At 47.7% G+C, this 25,388-nt stretch overlaps 1 protein-coding gene across 4 annotated transcripts in view; it reads left to right on the plus strand.

Moving 5' to 3' along the window:
* adora2aa (adenosine A2a receptor a) overlaps positions 1 to 6,108 on the plus strand; it is a 68,462-nt gene extending 62,354 nt beyond the window's left edge. For all 4 annotated transcript variants that reach the window (XM_069933756.1, XM_069933753.1, XM_069933754.1 and 1 more), the window contains exon 3: positions 4,467 to 6,108. In XM_069933756.1, coding sequence (XP_069789857.1) covers positions 4,467 to 5,340 — 874 coding nt within the window. In that variant the 3' untranslated portion in view covers positions 5,341 to 6,108. The remainder of the gene's footprint in view (positions 1 to 4,466) is intronic.
* Positions 6,109 to 25,388: the final 19,280 nt, after the last annotated feature.

Here is a 25,388-nt window from a genome sequence, read left to right on the forward strand (position 1 = left end):
AGAAAAACGGCATCTTCTTTGTTGGGTCCCACCTGGAAGAAACCCCGATACCTTTAATCCTCCCCAAAAGTCGTCAGAGGGATAGCATCCTTTTCCCTCTTTAATTCGGGACATTCCTGTTTGAAGTGTCCCACTTTCCTACAATAGTTACACTCTGCCTGCTGGGGTTACCCAAAACTCAAATACATCAACATAACAACAACCGGAATATTTCCATCGCTCAATTTCTCTATCAGAGGCGTCCCTCTGGTGGAGTCTAATCTCCTGAATGGAAGGTATAAGACTTGTTGAGGAGGACTCGTGTTGAACTAAATCTTTGGGGTCCCAATCTTGATAACCCTTTAGATACTTTATCAGCTGCCTCATTAAGAAATCACATCTTTATCATGAGTATGTGCTCAACTTTAAACTGCAAACAAATTGGTATCTTGTGTGGCCCCTTTAAGAGTATTCCTGGCTATCTTTGTTCTGTGCTCTGTAGTATTCTGCACAAACTGGCTGCTTTAGCTCTTCTTCTAGGCTTCCTTCCAATTTGCCTGGCTGGTATCTTATGTTTTTATGTTGAGTTCTCTCTGTCCTCATTGAGAACAGCTTAATTTTTAAACTGTGCAAATGCAGACAAACGTGTTTAAACAAAAGCTTCTAGAATTTTCCAAAGACTTTAAATCTTAACTTCTTTGTTACAGTGGCCAGATGATTTATTATGGTTCTGAGTTTGAGCACTAACAATATCTGAAAATACTTTGGGTATTACTGGCTAGGGGTCTAGATACAGACAGATGATATGCTAGTGGTGGTCCTTAGGGGGTCCCCAAGGAGTACTTGGGGTCACTCGTCTCTCCCTCTTCCATCAGCCTTAAGACTTCCATTTGACTATGTAGTCTTTATTTATCCTCCTGTGCAGGAGGCTTCTCCTGCCTACCCTTTGCTTTTTTCCTTTCTTGATTTTTCCTGTCCTGCTCCTTTCTATGTGCACATTCTTTCTGGAGGACATCCATAGGTTTATTGTCCCCTCTTCTGACAGTTTTACAGCATTAGTTTGGCAAACTGAAAGCCTATCTCTTTTCTTTCTTGTGCTAACAAGCGCCACTTTCCAATGAGCTCTTTAATGAATTCATCATCCCAAGTACCCCCCCCCCCCCACACCCCCCCAACGGCCAGCCTTCTCTCCCTTGTCTTTTATTTAATGTCTCAGAAACTTTTTGAATTATATTTTCAACTTCCAGATAGTTGTATCTACACAATTCCCCATTCCTGAGCACACATATACACAAACACACTAACGGTCCCTGACCAGACTAGTTCCCTGAACTCTTAACTGAGCTCCCTAAGCTCTTATTCAACCACAGTCCTCAACTGCTGAGTTCACTGAAATCTCCCCGGAAACATTCCTTGGTCTCCGACCCAACCCTTTTACAGGTCTGTTTCTCTTTTTCTCATGTTTTTCCCTGCCTGTCCGAGCTGTTCTGTCCTGCCTCCTCCAGCTCTGGGGCACAGGCCTCTACCCCTCCATCGGACTCTCTCACCTGTTGGTGTTCCTCGGGAGGGATATCACCAGCATCCCGGTGATTCTCCCCTCCCCTCTGACTGTCATACGGCGGGGGCAGGTGCTTCAAAAGATCCCAGGGAGGTATGTCGTCCTCCTCATTTTTTTCCAGCAACTTTAAACAATTTGGACACTCGGATCCAACATGCTGCATAATCTGACTCCTCCGGGTCTGGAGGACTTCTTTCATTTACGAATAAATTTAATTTCTGACATATCCAATCTTCATCTGACCCTAGTCAGGGCCACCAAACCAAAGACCCCAGAATCCATGACTGAGGCCATTTGTTTTATCATAGTATCCTTAGCCTTTCCTGGGTCCTTCCCTGACCCCAGTTTCCTAACATCCGCCCCAACGGACTATCGAGCAGAACGTCAATCCCGGGACCCCCACTCCGGAGTCCCTTCTTCTCTCGGGTACTCTAATTACCCATATCCCTGTCGGATCACTCACTCCTGACAGAATCCCGGTCGCCCGAGTAATACTTAATAGTCAATTTTTCTTACCCGGGTCTCGTGCACGAGAGTTGCCCCAACCGAACCACTCTTCCTACCAGAGTCCCTTCGTTCTGTACCACTCCCTCTACTGGAGCTTCCCTAGGTCCTGTTCTCCAGAGTCTCCTGTCTGGATATCACTCATTCAAACCGCTGATGGCAAGCAAGGAAATTGGAGACCACTGAAATCAGTGGGGTGCACCTTCTCGTTCTTCAATAGCCAGTCACCAAGCAGTGGGAGTTGAGAATTCCAGATGAGCCCCCAAGCTTGTGAAATATAAAGTGTTCACAATCACTACTCTGGAAACAAAGTCTTGGAGAACAGGTTCAGCTTTATTTCGAGTCTGCAGTTAATATTCTGCGTCTAAGTTAATATTCATGTCTCTATTAAGCAAGCGGAGTACTAGCTATAGACTACCTTAGGTCACTGTACCAGCCTGAACCAGATCCTTGCATCCTTGGGACTCGAGATAAGAAGGGGCCCACTAGCTAGTACTGCCTACTCTGGGTCACTAATCTACATACTTTGCATTCCATCAATTTTCACAGAATGGTGGGAGTTTAATCACATTCAACCATTTTTCACAACTTTACGGGTTGTGACTAAAGTCTGAAAAACACACATAATCCCACCGCGATCAGCACCCCGCACTCCTCCCAACTCCCTTGGTGCATTTCATACATAATGTTTAATTAATTAATTACCCACAGATAAAATAGCTTCCTGGAAATCAAAAGAAAAGCGAGACGAGCAAAAAGAATGATTCTTAATTATTTCTTCCATCTTAGAGAAAAAAAGAAAGAAATCGTTCATCCCATCAAAGATCCTGTATCTTCTCGGATCTGCACTCTAGGGAGACTCCGAGCAAATTGAGTAAAGTTAGAAAAGAATCTATTTTGATCTCCAGGCACAAAATCTTCTAAGTCACAGGATAACGAAGAACAAATTTGTAGATTTTATCAAAGAGTATTTTCTTAGCAGGATTGAATCTTTCCTTCTCTTCAATAGATCTTTACTCTAGATCAGGATAGAATAAAATTCTCTCTCCTTCCCATGTAATGAGCCTTGCCGTTTCCCAACTGTGGTCTTCTTTCAGTGATGCCCACAATTTGCAGTGACCCAGATCTAGCCTAACCATCTCTGGTGAGCGGGATCTACCCTGACCATCTCTTGTGACCCAGATAGTTTCCAGTGCCTGGCTGTACTCTAATTGGGTTGATTCAGAACCCTGGTTTGAATCACTGCCCATGGGTGAGGCCTGAGAGTGTGGTAGAGTGCTGACTACTCTCTGCACCCATGGGTTAGCTGTGATGAAAGGATTCGACCACGGTGTTGGAGAACACATAGAGGGGGTGGGACTGATCCTTGCCCAGGAATGCTTCCTGCAGAGAGCTCCCCTCATGTCACTGGTAACAAGGAGTCTCTGATATGTTGGCTCTCCTTCTTAATGTGTGCTTCACAGTGTCAGTGGGGGACAAACTTACTTTCTCATTGGAAGACTGCACTCAGTACGAACTAGAAACATCCCCTCCTCCCTGATCATCAACACTGGTGCACTCCAAGGATGCGTGCTTAGCCTACCACTCCACCCATTATGCACCCATGACAGTGACCAGGCTCAACTCCAATGCCATCTACAAATTTACCGATGACACCACAGTTGTCGGCAGAATCACAAACGGCAATGAGGAAGCGAACAGGAAGGAGATAGATCAGCTCATTGAATGGTGTCTCACACACACAACCTTGCACTCAATGTCAGCAAAACCAAAGAGATGATTGTGGACCAGGAGGAAGTCAAGGGTACACGACCCAGTCTTCATCGAGTGCTCAGAAGTGCATAGGGTCAAGAACTTCAAATTCCTGGGTTTCAACATCTCTGAGGATCAATCCTGGAGCCTCCATGTTGATGCAATCATGAAGAAGGTTTGTCAGGTGCTTGAGGAGATTTAGTCTGTCACTTCTGAAAACTTCTGCAGGTCCTCAGGGGGTCCCCGAGAGCCTTCTGGCCAGTTGCTGCCTGCTTTGGAGGCACCAAATCTCAGGACAAGAATAAACTCCAGAGGGTTGTTAACTTGACCTGCAGCATCACAGGCACCAGACTTCACTCCATCGAGGACATTTACATGAGGCGATGTCTTTAAAAAGCAGCCTCTATTCTCAAGGACCCCCACCACTTGGGTTATGCCCTCTTCACTCTGCTACCATTGGGGAAAAGGTGCAGAATCCTAAAGATGAGAACAAGGGCAGCTTCTTCCCCGCTGCCATCAGATTCCTGAATAATCCTACTTTGACTTTTCATGCACTATTTCTATTTATTGTCGGAAGGTGGTTTATATGAATGTTTGCTCTGACGCGCGGTGGCAAAACAACGAATTTCGTGATGTGTTCATGATTATAAATTCAGATTCTGATTTGATGCAGGTACAACAGCCTGGTGACAGGATCCCGTGCGAGGAACATCATCTGTATCTGCTGGATTCTGTCCTTCCTGATTGGCCTGACGCCCATCTTCGGCTGGAATAAATCCAGTGACATTGCAGTGGTGGGAACGAACGGCACGTCTCCATGCAGAGGGGGCATGGTCTCCTGCCTCTTCGAAGAGGTGGTGACCATGGATTACATGGTCTACTACAACTTCTTTGCCTGTGTCCTGGTGCCCCTTCTTCTGATGCTGGGGATCTACCTGAGGATCTTCATGGCTGCTCGCCATCAGCTGCAGCAGATGAGCTGCAAGAGTATGCAGGCAGAGAGGAGCCGCACCACGCTGCAGAAGGAGGTGCATGCGGCCAAGTCACTGGCCATTATTGTGGGGCTCTTCGCCGGCTGCTGGCTTCCATTGCACATCATCAACTGCGTGAACCTCTTCTGCCAAGACTGCCGGGCGCCCGCCAGCGTCCTGTACTTCGCCATCATCCTTTCTCACGCCAACTCCGTCGTCAATCCCTTCATCTACGCCTACCGTATCCGTGAGTTCCGGCAGACCTTCCGCAAGATTCTGCGGAGGCACATACTGAGGAAGACGGAGCAGACATTCACCAGGCGCAGCACAAGGAGCTCCATCCACATCAGCAGGGACACGGTGAACCTTCAGATCAATGGGTGTGACTTTGATCTCCTCGACTGTGCCGTTGGTGAGGAAGGAGATGGTACCGCTCTCCGCGATCGGCACGATCCAGATCTACGGACCAATGGAGACCTGAGGAACGAGCAGCTTCTCTGTCGTGGCCAAGAGGCACCACGCGAACAGGATTTCGGCTGCCTTAGCCCTGTACATTTTCACACAGCCTGCTCATAGCAAGCCTCCTGACTCACAGCCACATGAGGGTCCAACGTTGTCGGGGCACCAAAGCTAGAGGGTGCGTGGTTGGGGGAGGGGAATCAGGATGCAGGCAGAGGTGTGGGCATCAAACTGGGTGCAAGGAGCTAGGGCAGCTCGCCATCAGTCTTCCAGTGCTCAAGTCTTTACTACACCCAGTGCCCAGTGTCTCTTGTATCACCCATTGGGGAACTGCAGCTGTCACTGGGAGAGAGGGTGGTGTCTGCTCTCAAACCTCTTGCTGAGGGTGTCATCACTTGGAGGTGCACCCGTCTGTTGCTGTGTCCTCAGGTTCCCCTCTGCCGTCTGCAGCCGGTGGATCTGACAGTTGTCTGGGTGCATTGCAGTTGCTCCTGAGCCGCCCACTGCCACACTTTCACTGTGAACTCATCAGTCCTCCATTGTTGGGTGGCGTCCTCTGGGGCCCACTGTGGAAATAGTGCTGGGGGGCTGTTGGAGCCACACTCCTGTTTGAGAAGTGTGTCCTGTCAAATTGCTGCTGGCCACTCCATGCTATCTCTCCCTTGCTCGGCATGGTCGTGGTGGATGAGCTTGGATTTTGGGACGTTGCTTGCTGATGACCGTGGCCAGCACCTTCGTGTTACCAAGGTTACTTCCCACTCAGTCCGTGGCTAAGTGGAACCAGCCCATTGAGAGGACAGGGACTATACTGACCTCTATCTCACCCCCCTACCCCCCACCGGGCCAGCTCTGACACCACCCTGGTCAGTTCTCCTGTGATGCCCAGGTTCCGGCCCACATTCCCACTGCCAACCCAATGCAGTCCCCACACGCGTTCCCACTGCCAACCCAGTGCAGTCCCCACACACTTTCCCACTGCCAACCCAACACAGCCCTCACGTGTGTTCCCAATGCCAACCCAGCGCAGCCCTCACGCATGTTCCCACTGCCAACCCAGCGCAGCCCTCACGCACATTCCCATTGCCAACCCAGCGCAGCCCTCACGCACATTCCCATTGCCAACCCAGCGCAGCCCTCACGCACGTTCCCACTGCCAACCCAGCACAGTCCTCAAACGCGTTCCCACTGCCAACCCAGCGTAGCCCTCAATACGTTCCCACTGCCAATCCAGCGCAATCCTTACACGCATTCCCACTACCAATCCAGTGCTGTCCTCACACGCGTTCCCACTGCCAACCCAGCGCAGCCCTCACACACGTTCCCACTGCCAACCCAGTGCAGCCCTTACATGCGTTCCCACTACCAGCCCAGCGCAGTCCTCACATGTTCCCACCGCCATCCCAGCGCAGTCCTCACACGCATTCCCACTGCCAACCCAATGCCATCCTGACCCATGTTCCCACTCCACTATCTGCTTTCATACACCTGACCCAGTGCAGTCATGGACTGTGTTCCCACCCCAAACTTAGCATAGTCCTGAACCGTGGTCACACCTCAGACCCAGTGCGGTCGGTCCTGGACATGTTTTCACCCAGTCCAGACCTGACCCGGGCACAGATTGGACTCCTCCACCCATCGCTGGTTCCTTCCCCAACCTCTGAGCTGTGGGAATTTACATTGGAAGCTGGTTCTTTGTCCACGTTCCAGCTTATTGTCATCTGACCATGCATGCACAACATACGGCAGCGCCTCAGAGCCTGTATGTCACCCAAAGTGGGAGGGGTAGGAGCTGAGCAGGCAGGATGTTTAAGGGATGGAGGGTGGGGGAAGATGGGGAGCTCACTACGTGGTGAACAGCAAGCACTGAGATCACCAAGACGGGTGGTTGCAGAACATCCCCAGCACTACTGCACTGAACAAGGACGGGGCAGGTAGTGGGAATCGGGCAGGGCTGAGGCAAGCCAAGTGAAGGCTGTGGGAGGAGGGGTGGGAGCAGATCAGTGTCAAGAGGGGTGGTGAGCTGTGATGGGGATGGGGATGGGGAACGGTGACAAAGGGCAGAGGAGTAACAGTCATTTGAATGGGGATCAGTGACTTGGAGAGGAGAAGATCAGTGATGGGGTAAGGGTGGGAACAGTGACGGGGAGAGGGGATAAGAGGGTAACAGCAATGGGGAGGGGGGATAAGGGGTAGCAGTGACAGGGAGAGGGGATAGGGGTGAACAGTGACAGGGAAAGGAGATAAGGGGGGAACAGTAACAGGAAGAGGGGGATAAGGGGAGAACATTGATGCATACAGACATGGGGCAGTCAAGTTCTGACCTTGAGACCCTGGGTTCTGAACCCATGTGGGGGTGGGGTGTGGTGTACAGACCCCTGGAGCTGGTGTTGACCCCTTTTCCGTGACTCTCCGCTCACTGTGTTGTACCGAGTGCTCATGGGTGTGTGTTGTATTAAAGTTCTTGCAGTGGTGGCAATATGTGTCCCCTTCATCCTGCCCAACCTTTCATGGGATAGCCCAGCACCGAATATGGCCAGTGTTCCGGGGCAAAGGGGTTCGAGGACGGCAGAGCGTCAAGGGAAGGGGAGGGGGTGTTTATGGGAGGGGGTGTTTTCAGGCAGTGGTTGTTCTGTGGTGAGGTGAGGGATATTTAGTGGTGAGGGGAGGGGCTGTTCTGTGGAGTGGGAAGGTTGATGGGAGGGGTGTTTGGAAGTGGGGGTGTTTGGGGAAGGGTGTTATTTGGTGGAGAGGGGTTCAATAGAGAGGAGAGGGTGAGGGGAGGGGTGTTTGGGGGAGGGGTTGTTCAATGGAGAGGGAAGGGGGTGTTTGGTGGAGGGGGTGTTCTGTGGAGGGGTTTGGTGGAGAGGGTGAGGTGAGAAGGTGTTTGGAGGAGGAGGTATTTGGGAGTGAGGGGAGGGGGTGTTTGGTGGAGTGGGGAGGTTGATGGGGGGTTTTTGGAGGAGGGGGTGTTCGGGGCAGGGGGTTGTTCGGTGGAGAGGGGAGGGTCAGGGGAGGGGTGTTTGGGCAAGGGATTATTCGGTGGAGAGGGGAGGGATGTTGGGGGAGTGGTTGTTCGGTAGAGAGGAGAGGGTCACGGGAGGGAGTTGTTCGGTGGAGAGGGCAGGGGTGTTTGGGGGATGGGGTGTTTTCAGGGAGGGGATGTTTGATGGAGAGGGGAGGGGTGTTCGGGGCAGGGGGTTGTTCGGTGGAGAGAGGAGAGTCAGGGGAGGTGTGTTTGGGGGAGGGGGTGTTTTTAGGGAGGGGTTGTTCGGTGGAGAGGGGAGGATCAGGGGAAGGGTGTTTGGGCAAGGGGTTATTCAGTGGAGAGGGGAGGGATGTTTGGGGGAGTGGTTGTTCAGTGGAGAGGAGAGAGTCACGGGAGGGAGTTGTTCGGTGGAGAGGGCAGGGGTGTTTGGGGAATGGGGTGTTTTCAGGGAGGGGATGTTTGATGGAGAGGGGAGGGGTGTTTTGGGGAGGGGTGTTCAGGGGAGGGGCGTTCAGTGGAAAGGGAAGGGGAGGTGAGGGGAGGGGTGTTTCGCGGGAGGTGAGGGGAGGGGTGTTTCGCGGGAGGTGGACATTCAAAAGCCATGGTTGCTCTGATTCATGCGGCTCCGGACCCCTCTGCCGTCCACCCAGCTGCAACCCACTCAGTGCAACAGTTGATGTTGCTCCTCACCACAGAGACCACAGACCAACCTGTCAGAGATGGAGACTGCAGACAATCCCCATGTCGGGTAAATCCCAGTATCCAGACTATCCCTGTATCCGGACAATCCCTGTGTCTGGACAATCCTGTGTCTGGACAATCCCTGCGTCTGGTCAATCCCTGCGTCTGGACAATCCCCGCATCCCGACAATCCCCGCATCCCGACAATCCCCGCATCCGGATAATCCCCGCATCCGGATAATCCCTGTGATTGGTCAATCCCTGCTTCTGGACAATCCCTGGGTCTGGTCAATCCCCGCATCCGGATAATCCCTGTGACTGGTCAATCCCTGTGACTGGACAATCCCTGTGACTGGTCAATCCCTGCTTCTGGACAATTCCCACATCCGGACAATCCCAGCACCCGGACATTCCCTGTGTCTGGACAATCCCTACGTCCTGTCTATCCCTGTAGCCGGACCATCCCTGTATCTGGACAATCCCTATGACCAGACAATCCCTGCGTTCTATTTTTGTGACCGGACAATTTCTGCAGCTGGGGGTTACGCAACCTGAACATGTTCCTTCCGGTGAAGAAGGAGCACTGACAGCATGGCACCGGGCTGGAAGAAGTCAGGATCGACTGGTACTATCATTACCAGCAGAATGTGGCAGGGAGGAGAGCGGGCGACAGGTATCCGGAAATGCAGAGTTCCACATTAAATTCATTTAAAATTCTAATTCAGTTTTTCAATGTGGGCTCAATTTTAACATTGAAGAAGAATTTGGACAGGTACATGGCTGGGAGAGGTGTGGAGGGCTATGGACTGGGTTCATGTCAGTGGGAATAGGCCAAGAAAAATGGTTTGGCACAGATTAGAAGAGAACCAAAACCAGAGGGCAAATGTTTTGTGTCACGGGGGATCAGAACAGTTGAGCTTCATCTACACACAGACCATCCTGTTAAAGCGGAGAGGGAGATAGTGAGGGTCAGCATGGAGGTAGTGGGTTGAAGGGCCTCTCTGTACTGGAGGACAATGTAAACACCCAGGTCTGTGTGCGATGGGCATCTCAATGTTGACAGAGCGGTGGTCAGGGAGGATTCAAGAGGTACAGAACCAGAATTTATTGTCATAGAATGTCACAAAATTCATAGTTTTACGACAGCATCACTAGGTGCAAATATATTGCCCTGAATAACATTTAAAAAATGAAATAAATTTGTGCAAAAGAAAGGAAAATGAGGCTATGCCTGTGGTTCATTGATCATTCAGGAATCTGATGGCAGCGGAGAAGAAGCTGTCCTTGTGCCACTGAGGGCTCATCATTTAAGCTCCTGTTCCTTTTCCACGATGGTAGCAGAGTGAAAAGTAACAGGACCTGGCCTGGGTGGTGGGGGTCCTTGAGGATAGAGGCTGCTTTTTTAAACATCACCTAATGTAGATGCCCTCAATGGAATGAAAGCTGATACCCATGATGATACTGGCCAGGTTCACAACTCTCTGTAGCCTGTTCCTGTCCTGTGCACTGACATCTCCACACCAGACAGTAGCTGCTTTCAGGTGGCCAGAATACCCAACTGTAAGGCTGCCTATTCTACCCTAATGTGGCTATCGGGTGGCAGCCACCTGAAAGTGGAGAACCTGGCCAGGAGGAGCACTTACCTAACCCTCCTCCTGTAGGTCTATTCTCCAGCTCGGAGAATCCCCCGTTGCACCTGAAGGCAGCACCAGGCAAAGCAGCTTTCAGATGCCTAGCAGTCCCCGCTGCCTGACAGTTCCCCCAGTGCAGGTCTACAGGGCTGGGGCGGCTGGTGTGGGACTACCAGGCTGGGGCGGCCGGCGCGGGACTATAGGTCTGGGGCGGCCGGTGTGGGACATCAGGGCTGTAGTCCTGCGTCAGCCACTCCAGCCCTGACACCCTGCACTGGCTGCCCCAGCCCTGTAGTCCTGCATCGGCCACCTCCCCCACCCCTTCAGTCCTGTAGTTCCGCATCAGGGGGCTGTCAGGCAGCGAGGAGAGGGCTGTCGGCAGTGGGAAGGCTGCCCCGCCCCGACTCAGGAGCCGGCATTTGCTCCGTGGCCCCTCTCCCGCTGCAGACCTTTCAGGTGGCAAAACACCGCTTTCACCACTGCCACCTGAACGTCCCTTCGCAGACACCCGCAGCTGCTCTGGAGCCGCATTTTCCTGGCAATTCCACCTGAAAGCGGCTAGTGATGCAACCAGTCAGAATGCTCTCCATGTCCACCTGTAGAAATGTGCAAAAGTCTTTGGTGATGTCCCGAATCTCCCCAAACTCCAAATGTAGTACAGTTGCTGGTATACCTTCTTCATGATTGCATCAACATGAAAGTCCCAGGATTGATCTTCAGAGATGTTGACACACAGTCATTTGAATTACTTGACTGAGCCCTTGATGAGGACTGGGTCGTGTTCTCCTTACTTCCCCCTGAAGTCCACAGTCATCTCCTTGGTTTTCCTGAGCGCAAGCTTTTTTGGTATGACACCATTCACCGAGCTGATCTATCTCCCTCCCGTTCAATTCCTCATTGCCATCTGTGATTCTGCCGACCACTGTGGCATTGTGACCACTGGAAACGCAGCCCCCTCCCCCCTACCAGAACCAGCAGAGAGGTTTGTCTGTCTTTTAGGTGGTTGACCTCTGCAACGAACTGTTGGCTGCTGCATTGGGGAAGATTTGTCCACATAAGTTGGTTTAAGTTTGGCCTGGAAGTCAGCCTGAAGAAAATTGAGATCCTCCATCAGCCAGCTCCCCACCATGACTACCAGCCCCCCCACATCTCCATCGGGCACACAAAACTCAAAACGGTCAACCAGTTTACCTATCTCGGCTGCACCATTTCATCGGATGCAAGGATCGACAATGAGATAAACAACAGACTCGCCAAGGCAAATAGCACCTTTCGAAGACTACACAAAAGAGTCTGGAAAAACAACCAACTGAAAAACCTCACAAAGATTAGCGTATACAGAGTCGTTGTCATACCCACACTCCTGTTCGCTCCGAATCATGGGTCCTCTACCGGCATCACCTACGGCTCCAAGAACGCTTCCACCAGCGTTGTCTCCGCTCCATCCTCAACATTCATTGGAGCGACTTCATCACCAACATCAAAGTGCTCGAGATGGCAGAGGCCGACAGCATCGAATCCACAATGTTGAAGATCCAACTGCGCTGGGTATATCATGTCTCCAGAATGGAGGACCTTCGCCTTCCCAAGATCGTGTTATATGGCAAGCTCTCCAGTGGCCACCGAGACAGAGGTGCACCAAGAAGAGGTACAAGGACTGCCTAAAGAAAGCTCTTGGTGCCTGCCACATTGACCACCACCAGTGGGCTGATATCGCCTCAAACCGTGCATCTTGCCGCCTCACAGTTCGGCGGGCAGCAACCTCCTTTGAAGAAGACCACAGAGGCCATCTCACTGACAAAAGACAAAGGAGGAAAAACCCAACACCCAACCAATCAATTTTCCCTTGCAACCGCTGCAACCGTGTCTGCCTGTCCCACATCGGACTTGTCAGCCACAAACGAGCCTGCAGCTGACATGGACATTACCCCTCCATTAATCTTCGTCCGCGAAGCCAAGCCAAAGAAGAAGAAGGGTTCCATGGTTCTAAGGTTTTAAATTTTTCCTAACTCATCTACCCTCAGTGGAAAAAGCCTGTCCACATTTACTCTGTCTATCCCCCTCATCATTTTAAACATCTCTATCAAATCTCCCTTCATTCTTCTACGCTCCAGGGAATAAAGTCCTAACCGGTGTAACATTTCCCTGTCACTCCATTCCTGAAGTCTGGGAACACCATTATTGCCTCAGTGCTGGTCACCAAGCTCCATCTTCTTCTTTTGCACCCCCTCTGAAACTGGATCCTTAACTTCTTCATCAGAAAACTTCTCCACATTCCTTCTATCTTATTGATATCCTTCCAATAGTTCAGTGACCAAAGCTGCATGCAGTATTCCAAATTTGGTTTCACCAATGTCTTGAGCTACTTCACCATAACATCCCAACTCCAATCCTCAATATTTTGATTTATGAAAGGCCAATATGTCAAAAGTTCTCTTTACAACCCTATCCACTTGTGATGTACTTTCAGGGAATTTATGTATCTGTATTCCCAGATCCCTCTGTTCTATCGCACTCCTCAGTGTCCCACCATTCACCGTGTATGTTCTTTCTTGGTTTATCCTTCCAAAGTGCAACACCTCACACTCGCCTGCATTAAATTTCATCTGCCATTTTTCAGCCAATTTTTCCAGCTGGTCCAGACCCCTCTGCAAGCTTTGAAAACCTTATTCACCGTTCACAACACCTCCAATCTTAAACTGTAAACTTGACAATCTGTAAACTTGCTGATCCAATTTACTACATTATCATCCAGATCATTGATATAGATGACAAACAACAATGGTCCCAGGCCCGATCCCTGAAATACACCACTAATCACAGGGCTCCAGTATGAGAAGCAATCTTCCACCACTACTCTCTGGCTTTTTAGCATGAATATCTAATGTCTGAACGTTCCTGGCTAACCTCCCATGTGGGACCTTGTCAAAGGCTTTACTAAAGTCCATGTAGACAACATCCACAGCCTTCCCTTCATCAACTTTCCTGGTAATTTCCTCGAAAAACTCTATAAGTTTGGTTAAACATGACCTACCACACACAAAGTTATGTTGACTATCCCTAATCAGTTTCTGGTTATACAAATGATTCTATATCTGATCTCTCAGAACAACTTCCAATAATTTCCCTACCACTGACGACAGTCTCACTGGCCTATAATTTCCAGGGTTACCTTTGGAGCCTTTTTTAAGCAATAGAACAACGTGAGCTACCCTCCAATCCTCTGGCACCTCACCCTTGTCTAAGGGCATTTTAAATATTTCTGCCAAAGCCCTTGCAATTTCTGCACCAGCCTTCCTCAAGATCTGAGGGAATATCATGTCAGACCCTGGGGATTTATCCACCCTCATTTGCTTTAAGACAGCAAGCAACTCTTCCTCTTTAATCTGTATAGGTTCTATGACCTCACTGCTTGTTTTCCTTACTTCCCACAACTCTGAGCCTGCTTCCTGAGTAAATGCAGATGCAAAAACCCATTTAAGATCCCCCCCCTTTTTTGGCTCCAGACAAAGCCGACCACTCTGATCTTCAAGGGGACCAATTTTGTCCCTTACTATCCTTTTGCTCTTCATATACCTGGAGAAACCCTTAGGATTTTCCTTCATATTGTCTGCCCAAGCAACCTTGTGTCTTCTTTTATCCGTCCTGATTTCTTTCTTGAGGTTTTTCTTGGATTTTTTATACTTCTCAAATTTGCTCCATGATGCCTATACATGTTCTTCCGAACCAGATCCCCAAGGTTCCCTTGAAAACCAAGGTTCCCATTGCCTTCTAACCTTGCCTTTGATCACAACAGGAACATACAAAATTTCCCCTGTGAATGTCCTCCACTTACCTCACACATCCTTGCCCGAAATCAACATACCAATCCACGCATTCTAGATCCTTTCTTATTCCCTCAGAATTAGCCTTTCTCCAATTTAGGATATCAACCCGAAGCCCAGATCTATCCTTCTCCATAATTAACTTGAAATTAATGGCATTATGATCACTGGACCCATAATGTTTCCCTACACGTACTCCTGTCACTTGTCCTGTCTTTTCCCTAATAGGAGATCCAGTATTGAAATCTCTCTAGTTGGACCTCTATATATTGATTTAGAAAACTGTCCTGAACACATTTGACAAACTCCCAGCCGTCCAAGTCCTTTTATAGTACGGGAGTCCCAGTCAATATGTGGAAAGTTAAAATCCCCTACTATCACAACCTTGTGTTTCCTGTAGCCGTCTGCTATCTCTCTACAGATTTACTCCTCCAATTCTTGCTGGCTATTGGGTGGTCTATAATACAAGCCCATGAGTGTGGTCATACTGTTCCCATTCCTTATGTCCACCCATAGAGCCTCAGTACATGAGCCCTCTTGGTCTTGTCTGCCTGAGCTTAGCTGTGATATTTTCCCTGATGAGCAATGCCACTCCTCCCCCTTTCATTCCCACAATTCTATCATGTCTAAAGGCTGGAATATTGAGCTACCAGTCCTGCCTCTCCTGCAACCAAGTTTCACTAATGGGCACAATGTCATCATTCCATGTGCCAATCCACGCTCTAAGCTTGTCTGCCTTTCCTATAATACTCCTTGCATTGAAGTAGATGCACCTGAGAACATTTCCACCACATTCAACCCGTTGACTTTTAATGGTGTATGCAATTTCACATCATCTTTTCCCTCCTCCACTTCGCCATCTGTTTTGGCACTCTGGTTCCTCTCTGTCTGCAAATCTAGTTTAAATCCACCAGAGCAGAACTAGCAAACCTTCCTTCAAGGATAATTTCATCATTTGTTCATGACAGTGCATTCTGATTCTGATTAGTTCCCTCCAGTTCAGATGTAAACTGTCCCATCAGAACAGGTCCCACCTTCCCTGGGAAGGAGCCAAATGATCCAGAAACCTGATGCCCTCTGTCCTGCACTGTGTCTTTAGCCACATGTTAAGCTACATTATCCTCCTATTTCTAACCTCACTGACACGTGGCACAGGTAACAATTCTGAGATCACAACCCTGGAGGCCCTGTCCTTTAACCTAGTGCCTATTGCCCTGAACTCTCCTTGCAGGACCCTTCCTACCCACGGCATCTGGCTGGTCACCCTCCTTCCTGAGAATGCCATGAACACGATCTGAGATATCTCAGACCCTGGCACCAGAGAGGAAAAGTAAAATCTGGGATTCTCTGTCTATTCCATAGAACCTCTTATCTGTCCCCCCTAACTCTGGAATCCCCTATCACTACAGCTCCCTTTCCTTCTTAGCCACAGGGATATGGAGGAAAGAGATAGAACACAAGGTCTCCCTTTATGCAGATGATCATTTTCATTTCGGATCCAGATGCCTCCCGCACTCCCTCCATATGATCTCATTCCTTTCATTTTCAGGATGTAGATTGAACGTACACCAAAAAGAACTTCTTCCACTGAACTCTCCTTCAGCATTTAAAAAAATATTTAAAGAGTTTAAACCACATTGAAAAGTACATATATATAAATAGATGTCAAATTACATGTGAATATTTTCAACCCTTCCTCCCTCCCTCTCAACTTCCCTTCCTAACCCTTCCCCTTTCCTAATCTAATAATATAAAGATAAGTTGTAATATATGTATATTGTTATGAGCCCAGAGGATCCCAAAACCCAGCTGCAAGAGAAATTCACCAAGACAAATGGTTACTTAAATAAGCCCTTCTGGCTAACCCTAAGTCTGCATTAGATTTCCATGTAGTAGATCTGTAAAATACTTTTGGACAAAGCCAAGTAGAATGTGTGGAAGAGCCTTCGACTTTCTTGCATTTACAACATAAAACTGATAATGTCGAATTAAACTTCTTAGTTGTTAAGTATAATTGATGTAAAAAAATTATATTGTTACTAACCTGTACCTAACATTAATAATTTTAATTATATGTTGTTTACATACCATTTTCCAATGATTTTCATCTATTTTAATTTTCAAATCACAAGAAAAAGGAACAGAAGCAGGCCATTTTGATTGGGGGCGACTTTAATTTATCCTGTATTGGTCAAGTCCACAAAATGAATAACTTGGACTAGAAGGGCGAAAGCTGTATGAGGGAGTTGAATTTAATAGATGTGTGGCATAGAATGCACCCAAGAGAGGGGGACTACTCATTCTACTCAAACAACATGACTCCTACTCTAGAATAGATTTCTTTTTGGCTTCAGCCCATTTAGAGGGTAGGATCATGGAAGCCGAGTACAGAGCGAGACTTCTCTCAGACCACTCCCCTCTGGTCTTGACTATAGACATGCCAGATAAGCAGGACACAGCATACAGGTGGTGTCTTAATACTTTGCTATTGAAAAAGCTGGAGTTTTGTAGCTTTATAAGAACTCAAATAATTCAATTTTGTGAGGGCAACTGCCCCTCTACTCCAGATAAATTTCTTCTATGGGACACCCTCAAGGCATACTTGAGGGTTCAGATAATTGGGTATAAGAAGATGGTCATGAAAAACTATATGAGGGAAGTGGAAGAATTGGAAAAGGACATTACCCAATTAGAGAAGGATTTTCAGGAATCAGGCCTGGAGGACCATTACAGAGCTCTCACAAATAAGAAATTGGAATATAATATGCTTCAGACGTATAGTGTGGAAAAGGCTATTATGAGGTCGAGACAAAAATATGAGTTGGGGGAAGAGAGCTCATAAGTTACTCGCATGGCAGTTGAGGCCAGAACAAGCCTCTAGAACAATTAATGCAATAAGAATGGGGAATGGCCAGGTCTCGTACAAACCAAAGGAAATTAATGAGACCTTCAGGGAATTTTATGAAGGATTATATAAATATGAATTGTCTGGGGATGTCAGTCAGGAGGACAAGTTCCTGGCCAGGTTAGACCTCCCCTGCTCTGGGCTCAGGCAGGATTAGATCTTCCTTTTACTGAGGAAGAACTGGGTAAACATAGAAACACAGAAGATAGGAGCAGGAGTAGGTCATTCGGCCCTTCAAGCCTGCTCTGCCATTCAATGAGATCATGGCTGATCTTAAAGTTCAGTACCCCGTCCCCGCCTTTTCTCTGTAACCCCTAATTCCCTTATACTGAAGAAATATATCTAATTCCCTCTTAAATATATTCAATGAACCTGCCTCTACTGCCCTCTGTGGCAATGAATTCCACGGATTCAACACCCTCTGGGTAAAGAAATTCCTCCTCATCTCAGTCCTAAATGGTTTTGCCTATTATCCTCGAACCATGGTCCCAGGTTCTGGACTCCCCCACCATTGGAAACATCCCTACCGCATCCATTCTGTCCAGTCCTGTCAGAATTTTATATGTCTCTATGAGATCCCCTCTCAATCTTCTAAACTCCAGCGAGTACAATCCCAAATTGCGCAATCTTTCCTCATAAGTTATTCCTGCCATTCCAGGTATCAGCCTGGTGAATCGCCTTTGCACTCCCTCCATTGCAAGAACATCCTTCCATTGAGTGTGCTGCAAACAGGCAAGTCTCTGGGGGAGGACGGGTTCCCTCCTGAGTTCTATCAAGAATTGAAGGACTTATTAATGCCTCTGTATATGGAGGTGGTAGACCAGGCTAGGGAAACAAGGTCCCTTTTACAGTGGCGATTGTTACGACGATTTTGAAGAAGGGTAAGGATCCACTTATGCCCTTTTCCTATAGGCCAATTTCTCTGCTGAATACTGATTACAAGATCCTAGCCAAAGCCTTGGCAAATAGATTTGCATTGCATTTGCTGAAATTAATAAACAAGGATCAGACAGGCATTATGCAGGGAAGACAGGCAGCAGATAATATTGGCAGATTGCTGAGTGTTATACAATCTAGAAATGAGAAGGATCTAGCTTCAGACCCTTGGATGCAGAAAAGCCTTCAATAGACTGGAGTGGGAATTTTTATTCAAGGTGCTGGAGAAGGCAGGGTTGGGACCAATTTTTCAAAACTGGATTAGGGTGCTATACCATGTGCCCAAGAAGAAAATTGTAACCAATGGGAAGGTCTCTCCAGCCTTCCCACTTACCAGATCTAGTAGGCAAGGGTGCCCGCTCTCACTGGCTCTCTTTGTGCTGGCTATGGAACCGTTAGCAGAAGCTATTTGGCAGGATCCAGACATCAAAGGTTATAGAGTGGGACAGGAGGAACACAAAATTAACTTGTTCGCTGACGACATACTGATATATTTGACAGACCCTGCGACTTCCTTGCCTAGGCTGCAAGAGATACTGGAGGACTATGGGGAAGTTTCTTAGTATAATATCAATTGGGATAAGAGCAAGGTGATGCCACTGACTGAGGGTAATTATAATAAATTTAAAGGAATTAGTAGTTTAAAGTGGCCACAGAAGGGGATCAAATACCTAGGAGTTAATATTGATAGTGACTTGAGTAATTTATACGTCAAATTATACCCCCTTGCTGGGAAGAGTCAAGGAGAACTTAGAGGTGGATGCGCCTGCCTATCATACTGGTAGGCAGGGTCAACTGCATCAAAATGAATGTGTTGCCAAGATTCCAATATCTTTTCCAAACATTGCCTGTGCCATTGCCCCAGGATTTCTTCAAACAGTTATCACATATGGTTAGGAGTTTTCCTTGAAATGGTAAGGTACCAAGGGTCTCTATGGAAAAATTAACATGGGACTATAGTCGAGGTGGATTGAGATTGCCGGACTTCAAAAAATATTATTGGGTGGCTCAGTCGAGATACATCGCCTCCCGATTTCAGGGAGGAGATGGACCATCCAGGGCACAAATTGATTTGCACCTGGTGGGCGAGAAGATAGCAAAAGATTTTATTTATAAATGGGAAATTAAATTGTTGACAGGGAAGAAGTGCAGCCTCATATTAAAACAAGTGATTAGTATCGGGGCCAAAATCAACCAGTATTCGGATATTAAGATGGGGCTGTCACCAAAAACGCCCTTGACTCCGAATAAATTAATACCACGGCCAGTGGGTAACAAGATTCTGGACATCTGGCTCCGTAATGGAGCCAGATATATAGAGGACTGTTACGAGCAAGGGCAATTAGTGTCGTTTGAACAGCTCAAAAATAAATATGATTTACCAAATAAAACATTCCACTGCTATCTTCAAATAAGGTCTTTTCTACGGGATGTACTAGATCCAAGTATGGCCCTACCTCAATGCAACAACATTGAGGCCCTGATTCAAAAGGGGATCGACAAGAAATTTATTTCAGCAATGTATTTATTACCTGTTCCAGTCAGAGGGACCCAAACAGGGCCTTCATAGATCGAGAGAAAGATGTGAGTCGGACTTGGGTGTTACAATTGGTGAGAAGTGCTGGTCTGACCTGTGCCGAGAAAGTATGACCATGGTTGTTAATGCAAGGTATCGGCTGGACCAGTATAACTTTTTGCACCAGTTGTATATAACGCCACAGAAAATCAATAGATCAAAACGAGAACTCCCGGACAAATGCTTCAGATGTGGTGTTGCAACCGGGGCATTCATGCATGCAACCTGGTCATGTGCCAAGGTGAGGCCCTTTTGGGTGGATCTAGGCCAAGTCCTGGAGAAAATTATAGGTAAACAGTTCCCTCAGGACCCAGAAGTGTTCCTGCTGGGGAATATAATGGACATAAGGTGTCCATATTTCAAATACAATTTGTGTTAATCGCATTGGCAGTGGCCAGGAAGTGCATTGCGACAACTTGGAAGTCTGACTCCATTCTTAGTATCGTGTGATGGAACAAGGAAATGCAAAGTTGCATTCCTCTGGAGAAAATAACTTACAATCTGAATAACAAAAAGAGCATGGAAGTGATTGTTTTACCATTCCATGCTGCGGCTCCCTCTCTCCCACACTGATCCCGATCAAGGAAAGTCCAGAATGAGCACCGACCCAGAAATCGTCCATTGAGCCATGATAGTCCCTGTTTCTTTTTATCATTTCTTTTTTTATTATTTGTACTCTTATTCATTTCCTTAATGTTAGAGTTTGTTATTGTTATCGATATTGTAGTATGAACAAATTGTTTAGTTTTATAGGTGGGAGGAGGGGGATGGGTAATGACACAGGCTTGTATATACAGTCATAGAGAAAAGGAGGACATGTATACGAGATTGGCAGGACTGTACAGGCCTGTGTGAAAAATTATAAATAAAATATTCAAAAAAAAAGAACGTGATGAAGAACAAGCACAAAGTCATGAGATTGTGTGACCACAGAGAGCCTTTTGTGAAACACGACAAGCTGCAGACGCTGTGATTGTAGTAATGCTGGACGAACTCAGTCGGTCTTTTCAGCGTCCATAGGAGACAAAGATATATCAAACAATGGGGGGGTGGGGGGGAGGGAATCCAGACCAACAAAAGGTCTTAAAAGCTTTTTGCCCAGAATAGGGGAATCAGTAGCCAGAGGACACAGGTCTAAGGTGAGGGGGGGGGGGGGCAGGAGATTTAACAGGAACCTGAGGGGTAACTATTTTACGAAGAGGGTGATGGGTGTGTGGAATGGGCTGCCGGTGGTGGTGGGGGGTGTGGGGGGGTGGTTGAACAGGCTGCCGGAGGAGGTGCTTGAGTCAGGGACTATTGGAACATTTAAAGAACATTTGGATGGATACAGGGACAGGATGAGTTTAGACGAGTGTGGGCAAGTTGGGTTGAAGGGCCTGTTTCCATGTTGTGATGGAACCTACTAGGGGGATGTCGATTCTGGACTTGGTACTGTGCAATGATGCAAAGTTAATAAGGAACCTTGAAGTAGGGGAGCCAATAGGTAATACTGACCATAGTCTAGTTACTTTAAACTGCAAATGGAAAGGGAGAAGGAAAGGATGTCAGAAACATTAGTACTGCAGTTGAATAAAGGGGATTATACAACTATGAGGGAGGAGTTTGCCAAAATAAAATGGAAGGATACCCTCGCTGGGAGGACAACTAGGCAAAAATGGTAGGTATTTCTAGGCATTTTTCACAGAATTCAGGACAAATTCATTCCAAAGAAGAGGAAAGGGGAGCCTAATGGCAGCCATGGCTGACAAGTGAAATCAAGTGCAGTATCAAGTCCAAAGGGAGTAAGTATAAGTTAGCAAAGCAGAGTGGGAGGTTAGAGGATTGGGAAACCTTCAAAAACCAACAGAGGGAAACTAAGAAAGTCATACGGGAGGGGAAAATGAAGTCCGTGAATAAATTGGCAAGTTATATAAAAGGGGATAGCAAAAGCTTCTTTAGTTATGTAAAGAGGAAGAAATTGGTTAGGACGAAAATTGGACCCTTAAAAAGAGAAACGGGTAAAATTATTACTGGAAACAAGGAGATAGCAGAAGAAGTTAACAGATACTTGGCATCTGTCTTCACCAAGGAGGATCCAGGTTCTGGTCAGATAGGGGGTAGAGGTCATTGCAGTATCTAGGGACTTGGTGAAATTACCAAAGGAAACAGAGAATTTGATGGATATTCAGATCCAGAAGCAGGTGGTTGTGAGCAAATTGTTAGAACTGAGGCCTAATAAGTCCCCTGGGCCTGAGGGCTGCATCCCAGGGAGCTTAGAGAGGTTGCTCTGGAAATTGTGGAAGCACTGGTCAACATTTTCCAAAGTTCCATAGATTCAGGGGAAGTGCCTGTGGATTGGAAAGTGGTTGATGTAGCGCCACTTTTTAAGAAGGGAAGGAAAGAGAAAGCAGAAAATTATAGACCTGTCAGCCTGACGTCAGTGGTGGGGAAGATATTAGAATCTATCATAAAAGGAGAAATAGCAGAGTATCAGAGCTAATCGGCATGGATTCCTTAAGGGAAAATCATGCTTGACTAACTTTCTGGAATTTTTCAAAGATATGACAAAGAGAGTGGACTCAGGAGAGCCAGTGGACGTGGTGCACCTGGACTTCCAGAAAGCCTTTGATAAGGTCCCACAAAGGAGGCTAGTGGGCAAAATCAAGGAGCATGGTATTGGTTAAAAAATAGGAAACAAAGGGTTGGGATAAATGGGTCACTTTCAGGATGGCAGGATATGATGAGTGGGGTACCACAGTGTTCAGTGTTGGGTCCTCATTTATTTAAATGATTTGGATGAAGGAATTAGTAACAACATGAGCAAATTTGCAGATGACACTAAACTGGGTGGCAGTGTAAAGGGTGAGGAGGATGTCAGGAAAATGCAGAGGGACTTGGACAGGTTGGGGGAGTGGGTGGAGAAATGGCAGATGAAGTTCAATGTGAGCAAATGTGAGATTATCCATTTTGGAGGCAGTAATAAGAGAGCAGAGTATTATTTAAATGGAGGCAAGCTCAGGAGAGGGGTAGTGCAAAGGGATCTGGGTGAACTCGTACACCAGTCATTAAAAGCTAGCCTGCAGGTTCAGCAATTGGTGAAGAAGGCGAACGGTATGTTAGCTTTCATAAAGAGGGGATTGGACTACAGGAGCAGAGATGCCCTCCTGCAGTTGTACAGGGCCCTGGTGAGACCTCACCTGGAATATTGCGTCCATTTCTGGTCCCCAAATTTGAGGGAGGACATACTTGCTAAAGAGGGAGTGCAGCGCAGATTTACAAGGTTGGTTCCCAGGATGGCAGGATTGACATATGCTGGAAGTGCAACACCTGCAACGGAGTTTAGAAGGATGAGGGGAGACATGATTGAGCTATTTAAGATTATCAAGGGGCCAGACAGGGTGAATTCGGATTACATGTTCCCAATGTTGGGAGAGACTAGGACTAGAGGGAAAAATTTAGGAATATGGGGAAGGCCATTTAGGACGGAAATGAGCAGAATTCTTTTTAATCAGAGAAGTGTGGATCTGTGAAATGCTTTGCCACAGAGGGTGGTAGGGGCAGATTCACTGGATATGTTCAAAAAGGAGTTAGATTAAGGCTCTTGTGGGCAGGGGAGTTATGGGAATAAGGCAGGGAATGGATACTGACAGAGAATGATCAGCCATGATCTGAAAAATGGTGGTGGTGGCTCGATGGGCCAATTGGCCTACTCCAGCATCTACTATTGTCTGTTGTCTATTTGCTCTGTGACCCTATAATTTAGACATACAGATGGTAACAGGACTTGAGCCTGCGCAGCCCACATACACCCATGTGGCCAGTTAACCTTCTAATCCAGCATGTCTTTGGAACATGGGAGGAAACTGGAGCACCCGAAGGAAACCCAAGCGGACATGGCAAGAACATGCAAGCTCCTCTCGGATTTTAACCTGGGTTGCTGGTGCTGTAACAGTGTTGCGCTGACCACTACATTGCCCCTTTCTCTCTATGGATGCTGTCTGGTCCACCCGATTGCCTGCAGGGCCCCATCACGGAGTCACAGGAGGCAAGCAGGGAGGGAGGGAAGCTGCTGCTTGGTCAACCTCCTGGATCCCTGACTGTTGGCACAGGGATCCTGAAAAACACCCTCGTACTCTTCAGCAGAGATTACTCCAGGAGGAAAATGTGTGCAGATGATCTCCACCTTGTTACTGTTCTCCTTTTGTCACCATTAGGTATTGATTTCAATCTACGAAGTTAAGGCTCATTTGTCATCTCTCCATCCAATTGCTACATTGCTCTGGGGTGTTCAGAGTTTTATTAAAATATTACGGCCTTGGCTGACTTTGATGAGACTCTGGACAATAATTAGCTCTGGGACATGACGGCAGGACCTGTCCTCATTATTGGCTCAAAGCTGACTCTGTGTCCACCGACTTTCAGCAGGGGGAGTGGAGCCATCGGTCACTGAGCTGTGGGCTCCTGCAGGCAGGATTAACCCTGCATCTCCTGAGTTAGTCCTCTCTGAACTCCACCCCCCCCCCACCCCACAGAGCATCCTGTTGCCCAGACCCCTGACCACTTTGATGTGCCTCTCCCCACACTACCTTGCCCTGCAACTGCTGGAAGTGCAACACCTGCTGTCACACCGCCTCTCTCACCTCAATCCAGGGTTCCAAACCGCCCTTCCAGATGAGGCAGGTATCCCCGGGCACCCTCTCCCACCTCACCCGGTACTCCCGGCGTGGCCTTTACATCAATGAGAACAGGCGCAGTCTTGGGGACTGTTTCACAGAGCATCCACACTCTGTCCACCAGGGCCATCTCAACCTCCAACTTCAGGGCTGCAATTTCACCTCCCCTGTCCCCTCCCCGTTCCCTTCCCGACCTGTCCGACCTGGGCCTTCTCCACTGCTATATTCTTTCTAAGATATGGGGCCCAAAACTGCACACAATTCTCCAAATGAGGTCTCCCTAGTGCCCCATACAGTCTCATCAACACTGCTTTACTCCTATACACTATTCCTCTGGAAAAGAATGCCAACATACCATTCACCTTCTTTACTGCCGAGGACTCCCCAAGTGCCTTTGCACTTCTGAGGTTTGAATTTACTCCCCATCTGAATAATAATCCGACTGCTTATTTCCTCTTCCAAAGTGTTCAACCGTACATTTCTCAACATTGTATCTTACCTGCCATTTCTTCGCCCACTCTCCTAAACTGTCCAAGTCTCTCTGCAGCCTTTCGGTTTCTTCAACATTTCCTACTCCACCACACATCTTGGTGTCATCTACAAACGTAGCCACAAAACCATTCACTCCATAATCTAAACGATCAATATTCATTGTAGAAAGAAGCCACCCCAACACTGACCCTGCAGACACCACCCACCCACCAGAACAGGATTCCTTTATTCCCGCCCTTTGCTTCCTGCCTGTCAGCCAATGTTACCCCCAATCTCTTTCCACTCTTATGTGGCACCTTATTGAAGGCCTTTTGAAAATCCAATACACAACATCCACAGCCTCTCCCTTGTCCACCCGAAGAGATTTCCTCCAAAAACTTCCATTAGGTTGGTCTGGCAGTGTCTTCCCTTCATGAACCCATGCTGGCCTGGTCCTATCATGTCGTGCACCTCGAGGTAGAAATAACCTTATTCTTGAGGAT

Source organism: Narcine bancroftii, chromosome 4 (assembly GCF_036971445.1).
Source record: "Narcine bancroftii isolate sNarBan1 chromosome 4, sNarBan1.hap1, whole genome shotgun sequence".
NCBI lineage: Eukaryota > Metazoa > Chordata > Chondrichthyes > Torpediniformes > Narcinidae > Narcine > Narcine bancroftii.